Genomic DNA, 20,384 nt, shown 5'->3' on the forward strand with positions numbered 1-20,384 from the left:
TGACTTGCCCTAATAATAAATCTAACTGTGCTGCATTCCAGGTATCCAATTAGACATCCAAGAGTTGGCTGCTTTGGAGATAAGATGGGAAAGAAAGGAGTCAGAACATATGGGCGCCGCTTCCCCAACGAGACTTATGATGTGTATTGCTACGTGGAGCACATGGAAGGTAGGATGGGTCTGCAAAACTCATGAGATCTGGGCTACAGATCCTCATGTGGAAGGGCAAAGAAATAGGAAATCCCATTTAAAATAAGTTTTGGCTGCCTTGGATCTGCAGGGAATCGCTGAATGGAGCAAACCTACAGTTTGTGGTCTGGTAGGTCTTAATTAAAGGCAAATGTGGACCCTGCAAAGAGACAGTCAGGGTTAAAGCTGCTATAGTTAGTGCAACAGATCTCACAAAAATTGCTGTTGAAGCATCTTGTGGTTTTTTGAATGTTATAGAAGTATTTTCATAGAAACACATTTAATGTTTGAGAAACTATATATAAATATATATTTATACATATATAAAGGTAGACATAGTACATGTGCTGACTGTATTATAGTTTATAGAGTATGTAAACAAGTTTTTTATGTGTTTATGACATAAAATTAAGCAGGTATCGAGTTGCCATCTAATTTTAATAATATCTTTTTTGAAGGGGGGACATTTTAACATCAAAAAGAAACAAGAAAAAAAAACTTTCTAGTGAGAAATCTGGATCTCCTTTAGTAAAATTCTTTGCCACTTCACAGTAGAACTATAGTCTTTTGAAAATCTACTATTTAGGGGGCTCTTGAGGGTGGTCATGATTCTACCACAGGGTGACTGTGAGCTACGGATCATGTTGTGGACCCCATGGTATCTTGTGATCCATTGTTGGGATCTATGATCAGTCCTTATTCAAAAAAGGGTTTGATAATATGGTAAATTTTTCTGTAATAAAGCAGTTTAGCCCATGTGAACAAATCTCCATACTACAGGTGTGATGTTGTAATAATTTCTTATAATCTCCCTTCTGGAAGTGAATTTAACTATATCCTTTCAGTGGGCGGGTAGATACACTCCAGGCATCAAATATCCTTATGCTTAGGCATTACTATGACTAGTTAAATGCATAGAATTAAAATGTAAATGCAGAAATAATCTTTCCTGTCCTGTAGTCTGTGTTTTTTTGGCTTTGTACTGGCTATACACATGGGAACCCCCATTCTGGTACAGAAATACTTTGCAACAAGGACCAAAGTACATTTTCAATTTACCACAATGATCTGAGAGTGTCACACTTCTTCTGCCTTTGCAAGTTTATATTCCATACCAGTTTCACTGTTCCTTTCTAAAGAAACCCTGATAGTTCCTAATTAAATAGCTTTTGGGAAGATCCTTGACAGTCATACATTTCATTCGGTGCTCTTGCAGGCAGCAGAACAATAAATCACTCATGGCTTCTGTACATATATTTGCAGCAAGCAATTGCAAAATGAAGGTGCTCAGTGTTTGTAATCTGTCTTAGAGAAGGAATAGCTTAGATCATGCAAAGTTTTCTCCTGCTGATGATTTGTAGATGCTTTAGTCACTGAAATCAAAAAATGTTTTACTTTTAGCAGCTGAAGATCTGGCCCAAGAGATCTTTATAACGCTTGGAGAGTTATAAAGTACAAGTAATACAAGTCTTGCAAAGCCTCAAAAAATATATAAACTTGAGAAATATGAAAATTAAGTGACAGAATTTTGTTAGTTCTCTTCATTGCTTTAATTTTAGTTATGTCCCATTTATATATGTTAGTGAGCAGCATTGCTGGACATCTACAGTTCATAACATTTGATCCTCCATCAGTCCTTGGTGGGATTGAATTCTGAATCACCTCTGATCCAAGAGTGTTAAATTCAGTTTGGGTCTTTCCTACTTTACAAAAAGAACTTTTGACCAATCTGTTTCATTCCTGGATGAAAGGCAGTTCTTTGATCCTTTCCTTCTTTAAGAACAGAGGAGTGTAACTTAATACAGAGAAGCCCATCTTGGATGCTTGTGAGCCAGCAATTTCTCAGGGTCAAATATTCCCACTAAGCTTTCAAAAATAAAAATTAAAATAAGCCAAAAAACGGAAGCGTTTTTCACTGAAGCTTATGGTCTCTGCATGGAACAATCTGGAACCAGGCTGTGAGGCTCAAAGTAATTGCAATGACTGTGCAGTCTTTGTGGGTGAAGATGCATATGCATAGATTTTCAGTTTCTCATGGGTATTAATTTGTTCTTCCTCATTATAAAATTTCATTTGCCAAGACTTCTGAGCTGGATTTCCTCTCTGGATACACTTAAATTTCTGTCCTATTGTTGTGGGTGATGGTTTGCTTAAGCATATGCCTGTTGTTGTGGCCTATCAAATGTACTGTGGTATAGTGATCTGCTTGGATATGAAACTTTCAGCATTTAAGAAATATAATCCAGGAGAGAATATAGGGAATATTTGGTCTATGAACACAGGTAGCAATAAGGACATTCATTTATTGATCAATTTTAATTCTAGATTATTATAATATTTAGCCAAAAATACTCCCCCCTTTTTTCTCCACTGGTTTGTTTGTTTTCCTTTTTTCATGTGTGTGATTACATTTTTTTTTCCTGTTTTCTCAGAAGTTTTCAAGTGATCTGGAGTGTGGAAAGAACTTCTATGATTTCCAGAAGGAGCGATTGTTTACGAATATAGGGTACAGGAATGGTGTAGGCATGTTATAGTGGCATGCGGAGAGGTTAAATTACTCTGTGTGGATGAAGATAAACAGGTGCTTGTTAGGAAGACACATCATGAAATAGTGAAGGATAAATTATTCCTCAGTACCTTCACAGAAACATGAGCCTCTGAGCCAGACTCTCTTTTAAGTTGGGACTAAGGAGCCAAGGTGGCTTTTTCTGTACAACAGAAGCAGTTTCTGTGAGAAAAAAGGTTAATTTCGAATGAAGAGCTTGATAGAAGTCACGTAACATTAATGAGTTTATAATTCAGAGCCACTCACCCACGGAAAACAGACATTTAGACAAAATGTCAGTAAAGTTACTGCAAGGTGAAGGCTGCACAAAACTAGATTGCAGTGCTGGTGGAAAACTTGCAGTTCAAAATTTAAGCATATGTCAAATTGCTGGTTGCCCTGTCCATCAAAGGCTGATTCTGCAATGTACGACCTTTCTCTTGTAATGAGCACTCCCAACACTTAACTCATAACAAAGGACATCCATGGCACTGAGGGTACTGTAGAACAAGGCTTAAACATGACTTTTTCCATGCGAATTTGAAAGCTTATATTTGCATAGCCTGTTCTTGTTCAATACCAAAACTATTAGACTTACTTGCACTAAATAGGTCCTTATTTGGAGAGTCTGTATCATTGGAATGACTATTTGTGGAATAAGACAGTGCTTGATTAATGATATCAAAAATCTGGTCCATAGCGAGGATGGAAGCCATTGAACAATTATTGGTCTGCTGGCTGCTATTTGTGTGTTACCCAGAAGGCCATAAATGGTGGTAGGAATTCTTGCAATACATTTCAAAGTAAATGTGCCTTGAATTTGCAGTACTAATTTTGGTATTTGCACTGAGGATTTGTAGGAGCAACTCCATTTCAGTTTTATTCCTTTCTGGCCATATGAAATCATGAAGTTGGCCAGAGACATGGATTTCTCCTTGAAGTACAAATGATTAGCTTAAATTAAAACCAGTTATCTAGGCTAACTCTTACCATTTCCTTGTACTGAGGAAAGCCAGAGAGATTAAAGGCTGTAAAATCCTAATTTAAATATTGAGCTTTGCTAAAACTCTCAAAAGAATAATTATGGGAAGGATTTAAAATTTCTGTACTCCTAGTGAAAAAAATGGGAATCTGGAGTCAAAATATTAAAAGGGTGCTGGGCATGGTCTCTTACTGCAAACTGATCTACATCCCTCATATTTTATCATGTATTTCAGTGTACCAAGCATTAACAGAAACATTTAGGATACTTTTAACTGCAGGAGATGACTTGCTATTAAAGAGTTTAATGTAAAGTGGTTGAGCTGCAGAGGTTTCGGTTTAACTTTTGAGGTTCTCTGAACATCTCCAGCTGAAGCAGTGTCAGCACCAATATCCATGGAATAATCCCTTGGACAGAGGTGGATGTTGGGGAAGGAAGAGTTTCCGTCCCACCCTCAAATAAAGGGGGTGTGTGGTTCATTTGACAGCGCTGTGGTGTCAGGGACAGAGACAAAATGCCAAGTGAGGGCCTTGAGGTGTCTGGTGCTGAGCCAAGGCACAAACTAACCTGTCAGGATTATCTCCTGGCCAAAGCCACGAGAACCCATATCTGCCTAACAAACCTATAATGTATGCAGATGGGGACTCACGCTAAGAAAGATGTTTTGGGGTGTCTGTGGGGAAGATTATACAGCTTCCCTTCCATTGCACCATTTACCCTCTACAGTGAGCACATGGAATAAAAACAAGAATCAAAACCAGATGTCCTTTGAATACTTTCCACCTACCCTCATGCGGTTTTGCCACAGTCATGGAAATTTCTGTGAGACTGATAATAATAATTAAAGAAGTCATAGTCTAAAATATGGCTTCAGGTGAGATGTTGTTTCTGTGTTTGGGGCAGCTAAAGATCCTCTCTGGAATCCATTCTGATTCTGCTGCAGCAATTGGATTAGATTTTAAAAGTGGGACACAGAGAAGAGAACCTTTTTTTTTCTTTCTAGTTCAGGGCCTGTGATAAGCCTTTGCATTGGTTTATCCAGGAGACTTATCCAGGCTAGGATTGTGTGACATCATGCAGGGTTCATGGATCCAAGGGTTCTCAAGAGGATTCCTGTTCAGCCTACAGGTTTGCACAGAATAGACTCAAGGCATTCAGGAGAGTTTAATTAAATCATTGCTGATATGTATCAAAAGCAATCCACTCACTTGGAGGAAAAAAAAAGCTTCTTCACCTTTTCCAGCCTTCTGCTTTAAGGCTGAACCAAACTTCTTAGAGGTTTGTGATTTTCCATTCCTAGAAGGTGTTTCCTATTAATTAGTGACTTTTTTAAGGACACCTCTTTTTTACTCTGGTGTGTCAGAAAACACAGACAGCAGAGAAAGAGAGGAGGAGGAAATGGAATTTCTTGGGACACATGGTCCTGAAGGTGCAAGGGTGAATGCTTTAGTCCCCAAAGTGCCCATGGTATTTCTGCTTCTTTGCACACTTGATAGTGTCCTAGGAATAAAGTTTTGAGCAGATTCCACGTTTCTGAGTAAAAGAAAGTCATGGTGGCACTGCCTCATCACTGCTTGAGCTTTGAACTGCCAACCATGTGGCTGTGACCAAACATTTATGAGGAGCAGAAACAGCAGGTTACAGCCGCAGGTGGGAAAATGTCCTTGGAATGCTCTATGTAACACCAGAAAAGATGATATTTTGTCACTTTGAGACATCTTTCATAACGGACCCAGGGCATCCTGGTCTGCTACTGCAGACCCTGGAGCTCTAACACCCCCAAAAGGGCATCTCTGCTTTATGAAACTTGGTGGTTTCCACCATCTCTCAGAAGCAGCTAATGAACAAGTCTGGAGTTCAACATAGACACATTAAAAGAAATGAGAGCTGCCAATTCTTAGTGGGAAGATAATGTTTCTTCTCCTGAAACAAGAACTTCACCAAGGAGCTAAGATGAAAAAGCACTGGAACTTTTTTTGTGCTGTTTTTATTTAAACTGTGAGACTTAAGCATTTCCATTTACAGAAATGATTAGATTTTCATGTCTTTAATATCCCTCTGGATATTCTAATGTCTTTCTTTAGTTGACACTGAAGGTTGACACTTGGGTGGAATATGACCACCCAAGTAAAAGATGAAGCTCATGAACACCAAATTCCAGATGGGACAGTAATAATCACAGAATTATAGAATCACTAAGGCTAGAAAAGATCTTTAAGATCACCAAGTCTGACCACCAACCCAGCACCACCACTACATTCACCATTAAACCATGCCCTAATAAAGGCTTCTTAGAGAAAAAAACAGGGAAAGAGACTAAAAATATTGCAAACTTTATGAGTTCATTCCCTTCACATGGAGTGAGTAATAGCAAGGACTCTGCGCAGGTGCTTCATCAGTTACCATCCACAGCAGTTGGTCAAAAAAGTGTTAAAAGCATCTGGACAGAGATTCACAGGTTACCTCCTGAGCTTCCCTGCAGTTTCGGAGGATCATTCTGTAAAGCTTTTGTTGCAGACTTGCATGGAATTCCTTCGTTTCCACAAGGGACTTGTGGTTCATTTTGCTGTGCCTGGCACTGTGCTAAGCAAAGCTGTGGAGATGATGCTTTGCTCTGGGAGGAGAGTGCCACATAGTCAGGCTCACAGATGTCCTCTAGGAGATAGCAGCCCACTAATCCCCTGATTTTGGCTTCATCTGTGGAAAAAAGGACATTACTAGCAAGGTCTGTGCTGAAGGGTTTGCATCTAGGTTCATGATGTCTACCCCAGTCAGTATGTGTTGACCCTGGCCATGGTTTGAGCCTACCTCGCTTCCCATCTTGCTTTTAAGATGTGTGATTCATGAAATTCATGTCAGAAAAACACACCCAGCTCAGTGAGACTCCTCCTGATGGGAGAGAGTAAGTGAATGAAAGGGATGAAACTTGCTGTAAAACTGGCTGATAAGCCTGTAGATATTAAACTTTTTCCTTAGGGATTGTAGTGAATCAGTTTCTGTCTTCCAAAGGAAAACCTGGCTTCTTTTTCTGCCCTAATGTATTGGAAAGAGATGGAAAAAGCATGACTTTCAGCAGGTGTCTCTTTTAACCAAGCAAAACAAGCACACGCGACAGGAAAATCTTGGGGATTCTTCAAGTACTGTGACGGCTGAGACTGGTCCATCAGCCTGGAGCTTGGTTTTAGATAGGAGCCAGCAAAAATACCCTACATTATTGTCTGCAGTCTAAACCTTGTCACGTTCTCCATCTCACCTCCTGGTACATGCAGGGTTGGTTTTTCCTCATCTGCTGGTCTAAGCCCTGGGGTTTATCTGCCTAATATTGTTCAGTTACTCGTAGTGAACTCCAGCTATAAAAACATTGCCTTTAACAGGCACAGAACTGGATCTGCCCTGCTTGGTGCTGTGGCTATGTAATTTGTTTATCGACCAGAAACATTTTCTCTCTTAATTTCCTTGTTTTCAGTGTTTTGGCTGAGAAATTGAGGTGCTTTCAGTCACTATAACAAAAACACTTGTGACAGTGTGACAGGATCAGTCCCTCTGCTAAATGTAGAACCTACTGTGCGTTCAAAAATAGGAGCAAATTTTAGAGATTTCGTGGATTAAATAAGTTTTATTAGCCTCAGCATTACTTTTCTTGCTTTTTAAAAGAAGTTTCTGTTCAAGTTTCAAGTCTTTTTAGTACTTTGAAGGAGTCAGGATGTTTCAGTCATGTGGTGAAAGTGAATGCACTAAAGAAAAAAAATAAGACTTTTTTTTATGGTAAGGTGTTTTTAGAAGATTGCATGCCACTTCTAAGTGTTTCTGGATTTATATAGCAAGCAAGGCCCTTATTAAACTCTTGCTTTATTTTTCACATCTTATTCCAACAATTATTATGCACATTAAGTGCACACTCAATCACAGAGAACTTCGATTTATTTTCAGACTGGATAGACAAATTGTGGAGCCATAACTCCTAGAGTAAATGATTGCTATTTGGAATCTGACTTTTGCACTTGATTTATAAAAAATAATAATTGTGGAAATCAATGAAAAATGCTCTTTAACTAGAGCAATTGCAAGGTACCATGTTTAAGGTACCATCTTTATGCTTTATCTTATCTCTAGAATTCATGAAATAAATGAATATTTACTTGGTATATGATGGAATTTTACTGATTCCTCTGCTACCTTTTTACCTTCTTTGTGAGTTTAATGGCACAAATTCTTTAATATACCAGTTAGGTGGCAAATACTTTGGATTTCACTAATTGGATTGTTCTGGTTAGGATGCATTTTGCCTTAGACACATGGGGTTTTTATCATTTTGTTTTGTTTTTTTTGTAAAACAGCCGTTGACAAAGATAGTATCTGTATGCCAGCTGATGACTTTTAAGAGACGAACAAAATAAATATGTGTGGGGTCAATAGAATAGATTCAATACAAAAAAAAGATATGCTACCCATCTTTTAAATGTGCAGGATTATCAATATTTCATATACAGGCAAACCCCAAGGCAAATTTGAGGCAGACTTCCATATAGAAATGCTATTGTGCAATTTAGATAAGTAATTCCTCTGTAGAGTGACCTCTCTTAAAGAACCTTGTATTTTGAAATCTTACAGCAAGACATGACCATTCCCTAAGTTTATTTGCCTTAACTGAGTACAGATGACAGCTCAGAGGAACAAATAACACCAACATTAATGATGTTATGCACAAGTGCCAGTCGGAGCCAGTGATCCAGATCAGCTGATGGAAAAATTTCTTTTCTAGTAATCTTTCATGTTTACCCATTTCCCCGTCTATTCAGTGAGTTTCCCCCAGAAAGAATGTTGTCAGATTGTCTGACATTATTTAGGTTTTGATCCATTTTTTCACCTAGAAATCATGGCGATTAATTGTTCTTCTTTACTTGTCTCATTTTCTTATCTAATTGGACTGATAACTGCTGTATAATTTCAATTTAATTGCATTGTAACTGCTAATTTTCATAAACGTCATAGCTTCTGTGAGAGAGGATCAGTGATCTTCCTCAGAGCAGAATGGGCTTTCTATGGAGAGGCCTTCCCTTGCCCCATTGTTCCATGATACTGGTGCTTGGACAGGACTGTGGGATAACTGTATCCATCATTCTGCGCTGGCCATGACACCAGAGCTGGTACGCAGATGCAGAAAAAGCTGTCTTCTGCAAAACGGTTTAATAAAAAGAAGAGTTCATTGTCTGTGTGGTCTGAAGAGCTGAATGAAGTATTCTGGTCCTTCTGAGGATTAATGGTTCCTTGCTTTTCTTATCTGTCCCTCTCCCATAGATATATTCTGGCCCTTTACCTCTGAGTTGGAAGCTCCACACAACATGTATAAAGAAACTTACACTATGGAATTGGAATTACAGCTGTAATAACAAATCAAGAGTTTCCACCTAGGAAGAAAAAGAAAGTTGGCACTTTGCCTCCTTTCACACTTACATTCCTTTCAGTCCCCAAACAAGTGTAATATTGATGTGAATGGAACTGCTCGGGGTGATGTAGTTTCTGTCTGCATTTTTCTGGGTTCCCTTCAGACTAGTGCAAGGCTAAGAGAGATTGCATGACCAGTATGAAAAAGTAGTGGTCTCCTGCAACACTGGCTGCTGTGTTCTGGCCTACTCCATCTGAGGAAGGGAACGGCTGTCTTGTAAAAAATATTTTTAATTTTACACTGTTGATTTGAAAATACTGATTTTAGGTCTCATCAGTTCCATCTGAAGTCTGAGCAAAAACTGGGAAAGAGTCAGTCTATTGCTTCATTCCCAGGACATGAACATTAGAGGCTTGATTTTTTATTTTTTTTAATAGTGCTTGGGTGAATGAGGCAACCTAGACAACTGCATGAGGGTGATTTAGCTTGGAAGTAAAAAATCACACATGCTATTCGCTTTGTTTCAGTTTCAAACTGAATGGCTATTAGTCACAAACTGTTAGTCCATGGAAGCTAAACAATACTAAAAACATTCTAGACTAATTCAGCTTTTCTTCACACAAAAAGGGCTTTGTATATGAAACATATCTGTTGTATTTCCCCACCTGTGTTTCCCTGTGGAGCAAGGTGAAGACTGGCAGAAATCTGACCCTAGAAGCTGCTCTGGAACAGCAGAACATTTGCCTATTTTGTTTTTGAGGAGGTGTCTCAAGTGAGATTCTAGTGATGATTAAATGATCAGGTAAGATGCTTGCAAATGTAAAAGATTTGTTCTACAGAGAAAGTAAACTGTGTTGAGCTGGGCTTAATTAGCTCAGTTGAGTTGCAAAGTTTAACAGAGGAGTCTAACAAAGTCTAACAAAGCTTCAGGGACTGAGGGAGAGACTCAGCGTCCAACCACCGTGCACTTTGTCACATGAAGTTTGCTTACAAACGCTCGTGCTTTGAGGTAGGTTAATTTTCAAATTCAAATGTGGAACATTTGGTTTCCAACTGGCTGATTTTTTTTTTCTTTCAAGGAAAAACCTATTTGGGAAAAAAAATCCAACCTTGCAGATATTGACTGGAAGAGGAGAACTAAGCTGAGTTGACAATGTTTGTTATTTCTCTTTTCTTCCCCTAGATGAAGTGGTTCATGTCTCAGCCCCTGAGAAGTTCACCTTTGAGGAAGCCAAGGAGCTTTGCAAGGAAAGAGGGGGTGTCCTGGCCTCTGTGGGGAACCTGTACGTGGCCTGGAGGAACGGTTTTGACCAGTGTGACTACGGATGGCTGGCAGATGGCAGTGTGCGCTACCCGGCCTCCGTGGCGCGGCCCCAGTGCGGAGGAGGGTTGCTTGGGGTGAGAACCCTGTATCGCTATGAGAACCAGACAGGCTTCCCTTACCCACATAGCAAGTTTGATGCCTACTGCTATGAACGTAAGCAAGTTTTATTCAGTCATTATTTTTGTTGTGCTTACCCTGTTTTCTTTAAATATTTGTTTTACTTTGGTTCTTGCTGTGCACATGTGTTTTTTTAAAAGAATTGGCTTTATCACTACTGCTTTGCCAAAAAGAGAAAAGCCAAACTAAAGCAAACGTCATAAAGTAACGCTGGCAGATGAAGACAGGCAAGGTTTTAAGGTAAGATTTCAACCTGAGCAGTATTTTCACATGCCCATAGTCACCCTGAGCCTGTGGATGCTCCATTTTTTGATGCCTGAGTGCAACTTGGTATACTTGTGTCATGTCAGTGGACACAAGCCATATCAGACATTAAAACCCCCACCTGGATGTGTTCCTATGTCACCTTCTGCAGGTGACCCTGCCTTGGCAGGGAGGTTGGACTGGATAATCTCCGGAGGTCCCTTCCAACCCCAGCTATTCTCTGATTCTGTGATAAAAACAAAAATGTCCTACTTGAGCAGGTGAATGACTGTCATATAACTTGGTATTCTGTCTCCAGGGATGGCAGTAGGAGAGGCTGTTAGCAGGCTGTGTACAAGCCTGGTCACTTTCAGGTCTCTGAGACGCCTCTAATTTTGGGGCTATCTCTGGATCCCAGACACTTTATCCCGTCATAATATTTCTCTTACTTGCTCAGTCCCCATGAATTGTCTAAATTGCCTTTCTCAGTGCTGCTTGTTTCCCTCCTGGTGTTTTCAGAGGCACATCAAGCACTTGCCACAGTCACATGGTAGACTGCATCAATCTAAACCAGACATCCTCCACACCTCTCAGCTTTCCTTTGGGATTCAATATTCCCCTGCAACCTCATCTATCTCCAGTGACCGCTGCCTGGCTCTGATATTATGGTGCATCCTATCCCTGCACAGGCTTCTGTTGTCCCAGTTTCCCAGCTGAATCTCCTACTTCCCTCAGCAGCACAGGGAGGTTGGAGAGCCCAGCAATTTTCCTACAGGCCTCTCTGCTCAAGGAAGTTCCTGTGGTTGCAAATAGCACAACTGACATTAACATTGTGCTGAGTTAAAAGTGCAGAGCTTGGTTGTAACTATGAATATCTTGGTTTTTTGGACTCAGTCCTGTGCCTCCAACTCAGAACTGCCTGAAATGTGCAGTTGGTACTGTCCCTATTTTTGTGGATGGTGAACCAACTTCAGCTGCTGATCTTTCTAGCTCAGGAATTGAAGACCTATTTATGAACAAATCTTACCATTTGATAACAAATCTCAACATCTGTTGCAGTCTGGCTGTTCTCAGACACTGTTTTGTTTTTTTAATTTTCCTTTATAATTTGTGGGTATGATGTTCTAAAACTTTGCATGTGAAAGTAGCACTAATAGACTTCAAGGGAACTGCACACAGGAAAAAGGACTTAGTTAAGTTCAGGGGTCTGTGCTTGATCCTACAGAACAGAGTTTTGTCATATCACTGCTTCTGTTCCTCCTCAAAATTGTTTATGGTCTGTTTAAACTCTTGCAGACAAAACAGTCTTTAATGGGGGTGAATTTCATCAGTCCCTCTAAAAGACTGGAATAGGAACTGGAAATTTTGCCTGTAACCTAGCCTTTAGTTAGGACAAATTCCAACTTGCTGTTTGTTTTTGGGAATTTCACCCCTTTCAAGCAGCGTGTGCCTTTACAATGTTGTTCCCAGTAGTTTTAGTTAGCAAATTTTAGTATCAGACAATTTGTTCTAAAAAACCCCTTGATTAAGTATGGGGTTGTTACCTTTTCTGCAAACTCTTGCCCTTGATACGTGAAGAATAAATATTTCCTCACTTTGCAGCCCAGGAAGTAGACAGTGTAGGACTATCGACCCTTTTATGAGACACAATAAGACTAAACAGGACCAACACAATTTGATAAAGAGTGAGCTGCTCTCTAGCAACTTTAATTACAAGCAACATTACATCAGAATTAATTAAACACCACTAGCTACATGACTCAGGTTTTGCCATACATCTGGTTTTACATAGGGAAATGCAGGAGTGTGATGCTGTACCTCCTTCAGGGAGCCTGTCTACTGCATATTTCAGAAGTTACTGAAAGTTCTCTCCCCCTCTCAGAAGGTGCTTGGGACCCCACAGAAACCAGCTGTGACTCCTCACTGCTTTTGCTAAAAGATTTATGCATGTGGTGAGTAATGAGACTCAGTTCCCAGCATCTTGGTCCTCCACATCTCCAGCAGCTGCCTGATGCAGTGGCTTTGGAGTGAGTCACTCTCTCCTACTGGAGCCTTGGAACCAGTCCCTCTCTTGGGGCAGAAAAAGGGAGAGGGTGAAAAAAATGGTCCTGCGTGAGAGCAGAAGGCTTGAATTTAAAGTCTTTGTTCCAAACCGTCTTTTGTCTGGAAGTGTCTTCCAAAGCTTCTCATTATCTCCGTTTCAAAGTTTTGGTGCATTAGTCCATCACAAACCCCACCATTCCCCAGCTCTGGCTGCTTTTAGGTCAATGTGAAGCTTTCACAGAGAGATTTCCACAGTGCCTGACAACAAAACTATGCTCCCAAAGCCCTTGGCTTTCCCTATAACCCCGATTCAGTGCTCATAGCCCTTAATTATGTGTCTCACATTACACTGCTGTTTCCCTCCTCACCTGAACGCCCAGTCATACCACAACAGATTTGTGGCAAACTAGGCACCTGTTTTAGTCATCACAAAGACAAACCATGTATTTAAGAAGGGGAATATCTCCTCCTTCATCCTAACTTAGACTCTTCACCTCTATTCTGTGATTGAAAGTCTCTTTGGTGGAAAAAATCTCAAAATATTAATTTTAATTTGCAGTTGAAAGAAACTTCAATTCATATTTTGAACATTTTGCTTACTTTTTAAAAAGGAATCATATTTATTAAAATATACAAAAGATCCAGGAAGTAAATTTAATTTAAAAATTATATGCACTAGTTTCAGTAAAGCAGCCAACCTGGGCAACTTTTAAAAGCACAGTTAAGTTCAGGATTTTAACTTCAACAGTGTTTTGGTTACAAAATTACATGGTATGAAGTGTCTTGACTTTATGAAAATAAAAGTGGCCCAGACTAATAATACATGATTTAAAATCAGAAAGTCTTGTTAGAAAACCTGAAAACTTCATCTCTTTGATCACAAGTGCTTTTCACTCTGCAGAAGCCACATGGCTCTGAGCTTCTGAAACATTATCTGTGTGTTTAATTTCATCCCTCCAAGGCTTTTTTTTTTTTTTTTTCCTGAGAGATACCTAATCTTGTATCTGATGAGGCCTGAAAAAGATTCATGTTAGACATATGATTAAGTACTTGCAGCTCCTTGGAGGCGTCGTCAGAGAGAAGGTTTTTCAAGTGTTAACTTATAGGACTTGTAATATATTAATGTAATTTTTTTTTTTAGAAAAAAGTAGAAAAATTGTGCTGAGCACCTATGTTAATTTTTAAGAGGTTAAAGCATTTTATCATAAAAAAATCCTCTTTAATATGTAGCTATTTAATACTTCTTGCATAAAGCTATAGGGTATTTATTTAATCCAATCCCTCAGCTTCCCAGTCTTTCCAGACCTAATTCACTGGTCTGAGTAGAAATTAGACTTCAGCTGACTTTGGATGGGCCACTTTATCCTACAACATCTGCAGGACAAATTGCACCCCAGAAATGCACTAATCAAAATGTATGCGAGGTTTTTTTCCTTACATACCTGCAAAAAACTGAATTTGATGAGCTTTGTACACAGAAGTCGTTGAATTTTTGAAATGTAAATCCCCATTTTGCTGAGTAACACTGATTTATGAACTGTTTCACAGACCTGTATTGATCTTGGCAAACCTTTCAGCAAAGCATTTTTTTACTTGACTCAAAACATGTGTTGATCGTTTCGCTCTGGATTTGTCCCACTTTCCTCTCACATTTTGCTCTTTCATTTTGACTCAGTTTCGCACACCTTTATTGTTTCTCTTTGGTTATACCACTTTGGTTTGGAACCATGACTTAATTTTAGCTGTGGATTGTGAAATTCCAGTTCTAGGATAGTATTGCCATGTGTATTCATTGGGAATGGAGTTCATGTTGTTCTGATTGTTCCAACACGGTATCATCAAGGGTGTATCCAAGCTAACAACTGTTTGGGACTGAAGGCCTCTGGCTTTGATACTTCATCCACCTAAAGCTCAAAATCAGAGCATGATTTTATAGAAGAAACATAGGGAATGATGATCTCCATAATATGTAACCTCTGTTTCAAGAGGTCCTACAGGAAGAGCCACCACAACTGCAGGCAGAGCCTCAGGAATCATCCACAGTGCTCCACTTGTCTGGCAGCAGGAAGGATATGACTCTTAGGCACAGCTCAATAGCTGGCAAAGGAAACTTTGTCTTCCCTTTTCCTGCATGTAACTTAGCCTGGAAAACTTTGAATAACTGGACAGTCCTGTTCTTCTCTGCAGCAACTGTAGGTAGCTGCGTGTCCCAGCTATTTCCTGGATGAGGGAGTTGTTTCCAGCCTGATGTCAGGAACTGCATTACAGGAGATCTGTGGATTTCTGATCAGCTTGGAAATGACCACAGAACAGTGAAGACCTAGGGTGTGATGGTGATACCCAGGGAGCAAAATTGCTGACCTGAAGAGAGGAAGAAAACCAAAAAGAGAAGTTTTATCTTATATGAAAGGTAGTAGAGTGCTGGGCATAATAAAGCCAGTGGGCTCCACCATTTCACAACCCAGTATCAGAATGGGCAGATGCCTTTGAGCAGGCAAGTACCTCGAGGTCATGGCACTGACCACAGAGTGTAGAAGGCTGTTGGCTCTGCTCTAGCTGCCTTTCCCCTCTGTGAAGGTGAAGGTATGCAAGATTAAGCCACCTTACTGAGACACCTACCATCACATAACAACTCTTCAGCCCTTTATTACTTTCCTAAGAAGGCAAATCTCTGTGCTTCTGTCAGATATGCAGTTATTGCTGCATATATAGAGATCCCCAGTAATACCTTGAATTGGGTGTGGGAGTAATAAGTCCCTGCAGGTCCCTGCTGAGTTTATAGCAACAGGCACAGAGGCTGGGTACACTGACAGCTCACCGCAGGTTTCTCACCTCACTCTGCCTTGGGATTTTGAGAAGTCAGTCAAGTCATGCTGAAAATGGCAAGAAAAATCTCAATCCACTTCAAACAACTGTGCTATAACACCTCACTAGTACCTCACCCTGAGAAGAAGGTGGTCAGGTGCAGCTTGACCTTTTAAATGTAGGAACACAGAAAACACAATTTATCAATCTAACTGATGTGTGTGGAGCAACTGCTGGGAGCCTCAGGAGGTGGAGCTTGAGGAGTTCTTCCAGAGCAAGTGAACTTGCTTTTATCTGAGTGACTCAAAACTGGGTGCTTTAAGAGTAACCTCTAAGTGCAAATGTTGTGGCCAGAGGGAGAGAGGAAAGAGAAGAAGACACACCTGGAGGCATTTTCCTTTCATTCCCTCAGGTCACTGAATGGGTCAGGTAACAAGGACAGGATTAGGAGCAATAAGGTGAAGAAGCAAAAGATTCATCCCTTTAGGTGTTCATGGGCAGCAAAGATAAATTGGTTGTTCTCTTTGCTCACTGCTGCAGGGACTGGACACCACTAAGGGTGATTTTGCTCCTTTCACACCAGGTGGGGAGAGTAGAGCAGCAAGAATTTTGCTGTCAGTTCTTCTCCAAGTGACAATCTTGGCTCTTTTTGTCCTTCAATTGTTTTTTTGCAATCATGAAGCAAAGACTGTTGGTTTTATTTGGTACTGGGATACAGATTTAATTAGGAAGAGCTGACTAAAGGGGCCTGCTGGTTTATTCTTTTTTTTTTTTGTCCTCTTCGGCAGTTTTATTATAAATAATGAGGAAAGAGAAATGGGTTTTTTTTTTTGCTATTGTTCCTTTGTGGGTAGATTGGCAGGTTATAATTCGTTCACAGAACTATACTTGCATGTGGGGAAACCAGGAGATAACATATCTTTTCCCCTTTAACCATCTGACTTCAGATGTTATGAAACAGCAAGTGGTTTTACTTAAGAGTGTTTGTGTTCACAGAGCTAAAAGAGCTGCTGCCTCTGCTATTTTGTTAACTGGAAGAAAAGGCCTTGGGCAATGGTGTGAAGAGAATGCATGACTGTTCGTTAGAAGTTTTTTTCTTACAGATAAGGTAGACTGATAGCTTCCAAATTTGTATTTTTATAAGAATCCTACTGGTTTTCTCTGATATTGCACATATTTTGTGCAATGGACACTGCATTTAGATTTTCATATTTTTCTCATTACATTTGGCTTTTGATTTTGACATCAAAAACCACAGTGTAGGTAAGTGGAAGTATACACCTGGAGTCAGAGAGAAGTTCGTACAGCTGCAGGGTCAGATTTTGGTTTCTTGTTGTTCTACCAAAGGTCTCATTATTTATGAACACAATTCCACATTCCCTGTGCACCAACCTGCTTCTGGAAAGGTGTGAAGGAGCAGGTACTGAGTCAGTAGCATAATCAGAGGTTTCTTGCTCAGTCTGTAACTCAGAGCACTATTTTATTTTCTTTCATTTTGTTTTATTTTGTTTTATTTTATTTTATTTTATTTTTGTTTTTTAATCTGTTCTTAATCTTAGACTTGTCCAGTTTGGAAGGTTCTGCCAATAGTTTAAACTCCAGTTAGCAAAACTCTTGGAGTCAGGGGAACATTCAAGGCTGTCCTCTCTGCTGGGGTTGGTAGCAGGGAAGGGACAGACACACAGAACAAACTCAACAAATTAACGCAAAAAAATGCATAAAAAATAAGCAGAGCAGATTTCTGCATAGGCATCATGCTCAAATTGGGCTGGAAGACATTAAACTATTATTTTTGACTGATATTTTCTAATAATTTATTTTGTCTATAATTCACATGAAGAATTCACTATTTTCATGTTTTGTTCCCACTTAAAACAATTTTTGTTTTTTGGCTGTTGGCAATGACTCAGAGCAATCTTTGTCTATAGGGTCTATATTCTTCTGCCAGGTTTTTAGGAACATACCTGAATGTAAACATGCAAACAATATTTCTGAGTGCAGAAAAACTGCTCAAGTGGTTCAAGTTAAGTATATGAGTAAAGATTTTTTGGAACTGGTAATGTTGAAAAAGTATATATATAAATCATAATATATTTATAGTCTTAAAGATAAGCATTACTCCTCTAGAAAGTACACCTATATATCCTGAAATTATTATTAAACAGCACAGAACATGTTAAAATCCTTACTTGGTAATTGTGAAGTAAAACCCTGTCTAAAGTTGTGCAGCTTGATTTCCTTGAAAAAATATTAAGTTTTAATATTGATTCATTATTTTGAATCCTTATTTAAACAACAGAGGAAGAGAATTCTATACAATAAAAGTATAAAATAAATAAATACAGAGAAAAAAATGTAGTATCTCTGCAAAGTCATGTAGTCCTTCCAAAATCATTTTCATGCAAGTTGTTCAGTATAAAAGGACTCCATTAAAAAAAAGAAAGAAAAGACAGTCTTTGATATGAGCAGCTGTTGGTGAGATAATTTGCTTTCTTGCTGCTAATATGTTCATGAAATTTATTAGGAAAATCTGCCTCATGTCTTGAATCAGGAGGAGGACAAAGGAGATAGCGCATTGCACGCATGTGGCAATGAGTACAGTAATGCAAAACATCTGGATGGAGCAGACAATGTTCAAACTCATGTGGTTTATTAAAAAAGCAACCTCCTCTTTGTTTTGTTTTTCTTTTCCCACAGAAAAAAAAATATAACACTGACAGATTTCTTATTGAAGCAGCACGATTTCTTTTTATCCACTCAAATAAGTTTGCAAACCTCTATGAAAAAAACTTACATATCGTGTTTATGACAAAGTGATTTTAGAGGTCCTGTAGTTGATTTTAACCAGAGCTGAACTGCACACAGTTTCCATGGGAGAAAATTTGGCTGTTTATTGATAAACTCTTAGAAAATGTGGGCTTGCCTCTTACTACTATATAAATCTAATATTTATTTATTAATTTCTTAATATAAGCAAATAAAATACACTCAGTGTTTTTTCAGGTTTGCATAATAAATATACACCTATTTTGTTAAATAATTGGCAGATATGAGTCATGAACAATAAAAAACTGCATCTCAGGCATAAATATGTGAACTTTTGGGACTTCCAAGCATTTCTTGGAAATTTGGAAGCTACATAAGTGGCTGTGAGTAAGTATACACGACTTCCCAGCAGTGATGAAATAAAGTTACCTTTTTTTTTCTGCAGGTTTTAAAGTCTGTTCCCATGCCCTCATTTTCTAACTTTGTGAGAGGGTATTACGTTTTCATATTCCTTCAAACAGTGAACTTGATAGTCACTTAGAGTATGGCAACTGGGGTCTGAATGAGCGTTTGTGTTGGCTGCAAAACCAATTCCATCTGCATTAAGGAAACTGATCCCATGATTACAAGAGAGAGTTTGAGACTGGCCTGTTTCCTTTCCATTTTACCATAAAAAAATAGCTGTTAGAGGAAAAAAAATTGGTGAATTCTTTGGTAGAAATTTTAAGAGCTACAGTAGCACAGAGCACTTGTGTACACCCTTCGCTCCCCAGTTGTGAAACAAAACTTACGTGGTTTAAACCAGCCTCACGCAAGCAGAGAGGGAGGAAAATTGCAAGGATTTCTTGATTCTTGGAAGTACCATCTCATACTTGAATCACATTGGCATTGAAAACAACAAAGATCCACTTGAGGCAGTAGAACCCCAAAACACAAAAATCTCTTGTCTTAAGGTTGTGTTTTTGCTTGGTGGGATTTCAACAATTTTACTCCTTTTTGCTCAACTGAATGTTTTTATTTACTGGGAAAAAAAATAAATCTCTCTATATAAGTAGCTAAGTCTTCTTTGTAAAACCACAACAAGATTTAACATATAGTAGGGATAATAATCCATTCTCCTTTCTGCTGGCAAAGACCACCACCACTTCTAAACATAACAATGTCGTATTTTCCTACCCTCATAATTTCCTTTTCACTTTCACTTCTCATGCATAAAAGTTGAAATATCAACTCTTTTTTCTCTGGCAAGCCTTTCTACTCTAGGGTAAATCAAACAGGTCTCTTGCAAAGGTGACATTTTCAAAGCTTGGTGCATGAAACTAAACAAATATTTGTGTGACTCTGACTTACATGTGTGGAATTCATATCTACAGTTGTCAATGGGGCACTTAATGAGTCACGGGTGTGTGAAAAGAACTGATTTGTGCATACATGCTCCTTATGCTTGAGTATAAATTGTAAAACAGTGGAGTTATTCTGATTTCTGCCTGTGACTGGAATAGAGTTCTTTGCTCCCTTATAAGCTGAGCAATATTTTGTTTTTCAAGAAGTTGTAGTGTAGTTGTGTCTGTCTGGTAAGCAGTGAGTCCTCATACACATGGCCTGTTTAAAACATTCTTCATATGCTTAGTGTGATTTAGAGACTATATTTTACTCTTTATTTGAATCCTTATAAGGCTTTTGGCTCTCAGTCACTTAGCAATTAACAGAACTTATTTAAGACATTCACATCTTCCACCTGAATGCTCCTATTGCCCTTCTGAAGATTCCTGATCTGGAAGACTGGCAGAAGGGAAGATGTTCACACCCTGGGCTTTTCCTAAGTAAAACCTGTTTTCAGAGCACAGACTTACCTTTTTCAGGAATTTAAAATCTGCTGACAGGCCTCGCAGTGCTGGCACACATTTCCTCCTCAGATAGTAATGGAAATCTGGGATAGAAGGAGTGGACAAGGAGCAAGGCAACAAGATTCTTTAAAACATCT

The 20,384-nt window shown here is 39.1% G+C and overlaps 1 protein-coding gene across 3 annotated transcripts in view; it reads left to right on the top strand.

Moving 5' to 3' along the window:
* The window catches only part of VCAN (versican), a 100,256-nt gene that overhangs the window by 24,269 nt on the left and 55,603 nt on the right, over window positions 1–20,384 (top strand). For all 3 annotated transcript variants that reach the window (XM_032676016.1, XM_032676017.1, XM_032676018.1), the window contains exons 5-6: window positions 42–169; window positions 10,286–10,579. In XM_032676016.1, coding sequence (XP_032531907.1) covers window positions 42–169; window positions 10,286–10,579 — 422 coding nt within the window. The remainder of the gene's footprint in view (window positions 1–41; window positions 170–10,285; window positions 10,580–20,384) is intronic.

This window comes from Chiroxiphia lanceolata, chromosome Z, assembly GCF_009829145.1.
Source record: "Chiroxiphia lanceolata isolate bChiLan1 chromosome Z, bChiLan1.pri, whole genome shotgun sequence".
In the NCBI taxonomy this organism is placed as follows: domain Eukaryota; kingdom Metazoa; phylum Chordata; class Aves; order Passeriformes; family Pipridae; genus Chiroxiphia; species Chiroxiphia lanceolata.